Source organism: Erpetoichthys calabaricus, chromosome 9 (genome assembly GCF_900747795.2).
Source record: "Erpetoichthys calabaricus chromosome 9, fErpCal1.3, whole genome shotgun sequence".
Classification (NCBI taxonomy): domain Eukaryota; kingdom Metazoa; phylum Chordata; class Cladistia; order Polypteriformes; family Polypteridae; genus Erpetoichthys; species Erpetoichthys calabaricus.
In genome coordinates this window covers 183064489-183073258 of record NC_041402.2, presented here as the reverse complement: position 1 = coordinate 183073258, position 8770 = coordinate 183064489, and the positions used below count along the sequence as shown (strand labels likewise).

At 41.4% G+C, this 8770-nt stretch overlaps 1 protein-coding gene across 3 annotated transcripts in view; it reads left to right on the top strand.

Annotated features, from left to right (window-relative positions):
- Positions 1 to 298: 298 nt before the first annotated feature.
- LOC114656931 (transcription termination factor 1-like) overlaps positions 299 to 8770 on the top strand; it is a 36294-nt gene continuing 27822 nt past the window's right edge. The window contains exons 1-3 of one of the 3 annotated variants that reach the window (XM_028808566.2): positions 308 to 371; positions 3153 to 3602; positions 5883 to 7726. In XM_028808566.2, the coding sequence (XP_028664399.2) occupies positions 3543 to 3602; positions 5883 to 7726 (1904 nt within the window). In that variant the 5' untranslated portion in view covers positions 308 to 371; positions 3153 to 3542. Of the gene's footprint in view, positions 372 to 2990; positions 3603 to 5882; positions 7727 to 8770 lie in introns of those variants that run through there. The other 2 variants (XM_028808567.2, XM_051931788.1) reach the window with 2 other exon arrangements.

Here is an 8770-nt window from a genome sequence, read left to right as displayed (position 1 = left end):
GCTCTCGGGGGCACTCTTGTCTAGTTGATGTTGAGGTGTTCTCCCTGGAATAAAGTCGTCTATAACCTTCCTGCACTTTGACTCGTCTCCATTATTTGAATATGATATGTTACCTTATATTTTATTACTTGTAATCTATTACTACAACATATACAATACACTATTTACAGCTGTACTGTATTGCTATAATGAATAAACGTGTGTTAAATAGCTTATTCTCACGCGCACGTCTTCATATCCTTGGCAACCACACCACTACTTCCAGGAAAGATGTTTACTTCCGGCGAACAAAGTTCTTCCGGGGCAATTTTTTTTCTTTTACTTTTTTTTTAACAGGGCTAGGAAGCGCGTTGTGGAAAGAAGGCGACCAGGTATTTAAAATATTTCCCTCTTTTCCATTGTATAAAAAAAATGCGTGAAAGGCTGCGCCAATGTTGAAATCTGAGGAACAGGCGAATGTGGATACGTGCACGCTGCAGATGTATTAGACTAGGGACGGCGCAACGCGTGTTGCGTATAATGAAAACCATAACAGTCATCAACAGACCTTTTTCAGGGTCCTCGGGGTGCAACAGCATATTGGGGAATGCCGGTAACTATTGTGTCTTGCAACATTCTACCCTTGAGAAAAGCTGCTGGGTAAGCCTTACTTCGTACTTTTATCATACAACTTGTTTTAACTTATTCTGATGTTGAGGGAGCTTTTTATCATTGCGTGCGCACACACACATCACAGTAAAAAGTTCCCTTCGCACAATATGTAGCAGTAATTTTGCAGTAATACCCAAAATTGGGGCGACATAGAAGTGCAGTGAGTGGCGCTTCAGCTTCACGGCCCCACAGCTGGACTGATTTCAAATCCCGTGTTAAGAAGATATCTGTGCCCTGTGAAATTCAGTGACCCTTCTGATTTGGAGGGTCTTATGCGCGCCGTTTTTAATTTGATTTAACGCATGCTCTGTGCAGAATGCCGTTCTGTCCGTCAGTAAATGTGCATAAGCAGCCGATGTTTCCTCACGCACTACGGTGTCTTGAAGTCTGCGTTCGTAGGCTGAAGGTGTGCTACACGTTATTGTTATTTTAGCGGGGCGCTCTGTGATTGATGGCGGACAGTAAACTTTGTTAAAATGGAATCGAGAAATGGCATTCGTTAGTTGCATTTTCATACGTTTTACCGTGGCAACGATATGTTCAGTTACCAATAAATTCTTCAACGAGAGTTCATAAACAAAGGAAAATTAAATTTAGTAAAATATCAGTAATAATAATAATTCATTATTCGACACTCAATAACGCTGTATTAATCCACTTTCATGCTATAAGTGATCGCTTGCTCTTAACATTTACGCTAGCACATCTGTTGATACAAAGAGGAAATACATTCCACGGCAAAGGCTTTGTTGTTGAACTCAAATTTCACCTCAGCCATATATGTCTGTAGTACTAGGGTGTTGTACCGTGTTAGCCATTATGGATGTAATGAGAAGTCAAGCAAAATGACACCTTTTAGTGGCTAACTAAAAAGATTACAATATGCAAGCTTTTTGAGGCATCTTAGGCCCCTAAAAGGTGTCATTTTGCCTGACTTCTGCTTAACTCAGCCATTTGAGGCCTTTAATGACCTCTTGGGCACAGCCATCAGCAGTGTGTCTGTCTGTGGAGAGAGTGTCGACCTCATCGAGTGGTTTACTTCCCTCGGCAGTGACATTCATGTCTCTGGTGACTCTTCCTATGAAGTCAGTAGATGGATTGGGAGAGCATGGGGGGGGTCCTGAGGTCACCGGCCGGTGGTGTGTAGCACTCCTGATATCAATGCAAAAGGACAGTCCAAGTCTTTAGTGTCCTGGTGCTCCCTTGTCTCGCTATATGGTTGCGAGACATGCATGCTATCCAGTGACCTGAGATGAAGACTGGACTCCTGAGGTACTGTCTCTCTCCGGAAAATTCTTGGGGTACAATTGGTTTGACTTTGTGTCAAATGAACGTTTGCTCATGGAGTCCCAAATGAGGCACATTACTTGCATTGTGAGGGAGCGTCAGTTACAGCATTTGACGCGATTGCCTAAGGATTATCCGGCTCTTAGGCTCCTCATTGTTGGGAACCCGAGTGGCTGGACCAGGCCAAGGGGTCGCCCACGTAACACCTGGCTGCAGCAGATAGATGGTCATTTCCAGAGGGTGGGGCTGGACCGCGTATCTGCCTAGGGGGTTGCCAACTGAGATCCTGAGCTGTTTCTATTCTTCGTTTCTTGCTCAGGCTTCGAGCTCAGCAGCATCCATACTGTCTTGACTTGATATGAATGATTAAAACCATTTGAATGAAATACTTTCAAGTTCTATCAAAAAAAAGAAATCCCTTACCTATCACAACCACCCCTTTAAACTGGGGAGGGATCTCATTTTCACAGCAGGTTTCATTATCCCGTAAAACTCCCAAGTTTTCCCAAATATTATGTGCACAGTTGTTCATAGGAGATTAAAACTGATCGAATGCATTTTAAAAACTTGTAGGAAGCAGTCTATGGCATTGCTTATCTCCTGTGCTCCCTTGCAAAATGAACACCAGTTAGTTAAAATTGTGTACAGTTTCTTTAACCTCCTTAGGTTTACAATTTTTCTCAAAAAAAAAAAAAAAAAAAAAACGCATAAAAAGCGTTGGCTTGGAAAATTAATTTTATTCTCGTCTTTCTACTGTAAAATGTGCAAAATGTTAAAAGTATAAAGTCAGAAGTGTACAAAGTATAATAGTGCTACAAATAATAATGATGAATAGTAATAATAGGAAGACAGAATCCTGATGAGAGGCATTTCTTGCAAGACGGCATTATGTGGCTAGGAGAAGACGCGTCATTAAAATAAGAAACATAAAGAATTTTCTGGTCAGTGCACTCTTATTATAACTAAAGATTTGTTTCCAGAAAATAAGTGCTCATTTTTGTGGGGAGAAAAATTATATTTCAGTGCCATTTTCCATGAGTCGAGTGCTTGTTTGTGAATATTGCAAAGCTTGATTGAGAGTTTACTAAATTGGAAATTACAGGACAGCAAATATTTCAAGCCACCAGATGCGCACGGGGGGACAATTTACAGGTTCAGATAGACCAGGGGGTTGGCACTCTAACCTGATCCTCTCTCTTCTTGTTCCTCTGCAGTTGAGCCAAAGACCCCACCTTACGATGACATCACCTTCGGTCCATCCACTGCTGATGTCACTTCCGTCAACCTCTGATGATGTAATTTCCAGTACCCAGAATCCATCTTACCGCCACATCAGTTCCTGTTCTGGCCGCCCTAACTCCACCTCTTCCTTCTTTTCCACCATATTTAAGACCAGCATACAGCCTGTTACTTCTGTTGTGAACACCGCTTCTGTTAACCGTGTTTCTTTTACTTTTCCTGACTTTTCAGTGTACGGGGTGGCCATCCCCAAACCTTTTTCTGTCTGCTGCTTATTTTTTTTTACCACAGTACGCAAATTACAAGGAATGGCAATACAGTAATCGGAAAGTTTTCTGTTATATAACACTAGTCCAAATTATACAATGTTACTTGGCCGTTTGTGCCCTTGCGATGGACCTTTATGTCTTGCATATCAACAAAAGGTAGGCAGTCAATTTATCTTCACCAGTTGCAAGTGTTTTTAAATTAGTCTTGGCAAATACATTCCAATTAGACATGCAGTAAAACCCATTTACGTTAGTATGAATGGACTTCTCATTTTTTTATGAACAGTAATAAAAATAACATTAGGCCCACTCTAATATGAAATCCTGGTGCCACTACTGGTCCTAATAGTAAACTCCCTCAGCCTATTCTTATTTAGTCATGTATAAATGCTAATTGGTTATTAGAGGAAACCTAATTAGAGAAAGTTAATTTCTGGATTCACAAATAGTCAAAATAGAACAGATTTCTAAAGGAACATCATTTTTTTTTTGTCAGAATGAAAGTTATTCTGTATGACAAAATGCCAAGAAACTGAAGATTTCATACAAAGGTGTCTATGACTGTTTTGAGAGACGGGGGCAAACTTGATCTGAACAGTATTGAAAAATATGGGAAAGGGCCGCATGGAAAACTGCATAAGAGGATAAGGACGTGAGTTTGTGTAGTGTGAGAAACAAACGCCTTACAGGTCCTCGGATGGGCTTTTCCTTAAATATACTTTAAATACTAGTTTGCCTGCAACAGAGAAAATTCAAACTCTGGTATGTTGGTGTAAGAGGCAGAATTTCAAAGAAAAAGTTATCTGAAACTGGCAAATAAACAGAAAAGATTCAACTGGACAAAAGAACCCAGAACCTTGACTGCAAAGCACATTATGGTCAGCATCCCGGAATCATCTTTTCTCTGTTGAAGACGACACTGGTAATTGGCATTTATTTGGGAAGAAGCCAGCTGAGGAACTGTAAGGCGTTCGTTTCTCACACTACACACACTCATGTCCTTCTCCTCTTATGCAGTTGTGTATCTGGGCCTTAGAAGGTGAATGAAGAGAGATTTTTTTTTCTAGTCCTATGTCTAGGATACATCGTCAATACATGTACCCACATTTATATGTAACAAAATAAATGAATGTCTTTTACTTATACAAATTCAATTCTACTGTTTCTACTTAGAACAATCTAGACAGGAACAGGCCATTCAGCCCAACAAAGCTTGCCCCTCCTATCCACTTAATTTCTCCAAAATAACATCAAGTCGAGTTATGAAAATCCCTAAAGCCGTGATATCTACCACACTACTTGGTCACTTAGTCCTTGTGTCTGTGGTGCCCAAAATTTACCCTTAACAAGTTTCCATCTGTGTCCTAGTGTTCTTGATGAACTAATTTTAAAATCAGAGTCTCAATCCACTGGACAAATTCGCTTTATAGTTTTAAACACTTCAATTATGTCTCCTCTTAATCTTCTTTTGCTTAAACTGCAAAGTCTCTGCTCTTTTAATCCTTCCTCATTAAGTCCTTCCCTCTAGTCCTGGAATCAGCCCAGTTGCTCTTCTCTGGACTTTTTCTAGCATGGCTTTGTCCTTTCTGTAGACTGGAGACCACACCTGTACTCCAGATGAGGCCTCACCAGTGCATTATAAAGCTTGAGCATAACCTCCTGTGACTTGTACCCCACACATCAAAGCGCTATATAACCTGACATTCTTTTAGCTTTCTTAATGGCTTCTGAACACTGTCTGGCAGTTGATACTGTGGACTCTACTATGACTCCTAAATCCTTCTCTTTAGGTGTTCTTTCAGTTCCATTCCTCCCATTGCGTTTTCAAACCTAACATTCTTAACTTCCTACATGTAATACTTTACATTTTCTGACATTACATTTCCTCTTCTACAAATCTCCCCAAGCCTGTATGCTGTCCAAGTCCATTTGTAATAATTCAGTAGGTTCCATATGATCTGCCACTCCTCCTAGCATGCTATAATCTGCAAACTTAACCAGCTTGTTACTTCTATTCCTGTCCAAATCCTTAATATATATATAAAAATAGCAGCAGCCCCAGCACTGACCCCTGCTGGACACCACTCTTAATGTGAGTCAGTTCTGATCAGGTTCCTCACACCATCACCCTCTGCTTCCTGTTTAGCCAATTTAGCACCCATCTACATACCACATCCTGAAATGCCACTTCTTTTAGTTTAATGCCCAACCTCTCATGTGGCGCCTTATCAAACTCTTTCTGAAAGTCCAGATAAATAATCTCATATATTCCACTTTGATCATATCCTTTTGTTGCTCCTTCATACAATTCCTCCTTTTTGTTAAAACATGACCTGCCTTTTTTGAACCCGTGTTGAGTCTTTTCATGCTGCTTGCATTCTTCTCTTAATCTTTTATACATACATATATATAAACTGTGTTTTATCTGTATTGCAGCCAAAGGGGATATTAAACATGTCTAGTGATTCTGATGGAAGGACCACTTCTGGAAAAAAGCACAAGAAAATGGAATTCAAGAATAAAGCTGCACAGGAGATGCTTGAGCATGAAGATGACAATGTAGACTATAGCCCGAGTGGCCTGATACAATCAAAGAAAAAGCTGAAGAAGCACAAGCATGCTTTGGAAGAGCATGTAGAAGAAAGTCTATTTCATGATGAAATGCAAGAGAACCTGCAAAAGGTTGAAACATGTCTGGACTACGATGGAGCTGAGGAGTGTGACCCATCTAATAAGTTGTCTAGAAGTAAGAAAAGAAAGAAGCTGAAAGGTGCTGAGTCTGAGGAATGCTCCAGTACTGACAAACCTTTGTATGGTACCCAAGACGAAACATGGAGGACTTTTACACTGCATACCCCAATCCAGAAGAAGAAGAAGAACATGAGTCCAGATGTGCTGCAAAAAGAGGCAGATAATCATCTTACGACTCCGTTATCACACAAGAAAAAAAAGTCCTTGCAGAAACTGGCAGAAGAGAGCTCGCTCACAGATGAGACATCCAGAAAGAAACTGAAGTCAAGGGCACAGGATTTGGCTTTGGATGTCACTTATGACACACGTTTGGGTCCAGCCTTCATAATAGAGAAAGATGAAAGTTGCTCTGTAAGTAGATTTAAAGAGAAAAAGAAACAAAAAGCTTCCAATGAGCTCTCTCTTAGTTTTTTGGAGGAGAAGGAGGCGGATGGCCCCTCATTTCTCGAACAAGTGTCAAAAAAAAAGAAAACAAGCCATGAAAGCTCGGAGTCGCAGCCAGAGAATGAGGAACCTCCAACGGCAGGTGGTTTGTGTAACTCTGAAAATGAGGATACTGTTACGGTAAAAAAAAACACAAACAAGAGCCAAATGGCCACAATTTATACATCAAAATGGAAATTTATTGCACAGTCATCTGATGAAGATACTTGGGATTCTGAAATGGATGATTGCAGTCCAGCTTCCTTGGATAAGACAGGCAGAAAAGCAGAGCTTTATCAAAGCCGAAATCTAGTAAGGGATACTAGCATGGAAGAAGCCTGTGAGATCGCCTCTGCTCAGAGAGAACAAAATCAAAGTCCTGTCCTGGACAAAACCAAAAAGAAGCAAGATGCAGCAGGTTTGAACTCTGTGGCGACCCCTCATAAGTCTCTTACTCCAGTCCCATCAGAAATCAACTCCGCAGAAACTAACAGGAATAAGAAAAGACTGACCTTTGAACTAAACGGATCCAAGGTGGAATTTCAGCCATCTTCACATGGATCCATAAAAAAGAGCAGGTCCCAAAAAAATGTTTCAGGAGGACATGTGACTGAGAACTCTGAGGTTTTAAAGTCAACTCAAAATGGCAAGAATCTAACACCAAGGAACGCCAAGAAGACAAAAGTGAAACAGACATCAGCAGTAGAAACTGAAAGCCAGGGTGAGTTTTGCATGTCTGATGATTCATGGAACTCATCCTCATTCACTTCCGACCACTTTACTCAGATCCAGGCTGAAAACTCAAAAAATGAAGTACAAATGCCTGAAGGCCACCCTGGTCATTCTGCTAGCATGCGTCTTATACAGGCCTTAAAGGCTTCTACTCCTAAGAGGTCAAAAACATCCAGGACTTGCCACAGCAAGCAGCGTCAGCAGCAAATTGTGGATACCGATAATCAAAATCATGAAGAACCCATGTGTGGTGATGCAGCAGATTCCTCTCCATTAGCAGGGCCCGTCGTAAACAACAAGAAAAAGAGACGTACAAAGAGCAAAGATGATGAAGATTCCTCTGGGACTGTGAAGTGCCAGTCGAGGCCACAAAGGTCAGTAAGGCTTTACTAAGTTTGCTGTTTGTCTGAATTCAAACAAGTGCATGGAATTTGAAAAATGGGTTGAAGCTTCTTCATTCAGTAGGGGAAAAGGAATGGAGTTAGATCTGACTAGCATACAGTTGTGGCCAAAGGTTTTGAGAATGACACAAGTGTTGGTTTTCATAAAGTTTGCTGCTTCAGTGTTTTTAGATCTTTTTGTCAGATGTTTCTGTGGTATACTGAAGTAGAATGACAAGCATTTCAGAAGTTACAAAGGCTTTTATTGACGATGACATGACATTTCTTCAAAGAGTCAATATTTGCAGTGTTTGGCCTTTCTTTCTTTTTCAAGACCTCTGCAATTTGCCCTGGCAGGCTGGCAATCAACTTCTGGGCCCAATCCTGACAGATGGCAGCCCATTCTTGCATAATCAGTGCTTGGAGTTTGTCAGAATTTGTGGGTTTTTGTTTGTCTACCCACAGTGGTAGCGCTGCTGCCTCGCAGTAAGGAGACCGGGGTTCGCTTCCCTGCATGGAGTTAGCATGTTCTTCCCGTGTCTGCATGGGTTTCCTCCCACAGTCCAAAGACATGCAGGTTAGATGCATTGGCAATCCTAAATTGTGCTTGGTGTGTGGGTGTGTATGTGTGTGTCCTGTGGTGGGCTGGCACCCTGCTCGGGATTTGTTCCTGCCTTGCTCCAGCCCCCGTGACCCTGTGTTAGGATATAGCGGGTTGGAAAATGACTGACTGAGTGTTTGTCCACCTGCCTCTTGAGGATTGACCACAAGTTATCAATGGAATTTAAGGTCTGGGGAGTTTCCTGGCCATGGACACCAAATTTCAATGTTCCCCGAGCCATTTAGGTCTCGCTTTTGCCTTATGGCCCGGTGCTCCACCAGGCTGAATTGTTCATCGTTGGTCACCAAACTGTTTTTGGATGGTTGGGAGAAGTTTTTCTCCGAGGATGTATTGGTCTCATTCTTTATTCATGGCTGTGTTCTTAGGCACAATTGTGAGTGAGCCCACTGTCTTGGCTGAGAAGCAACTCCACACAT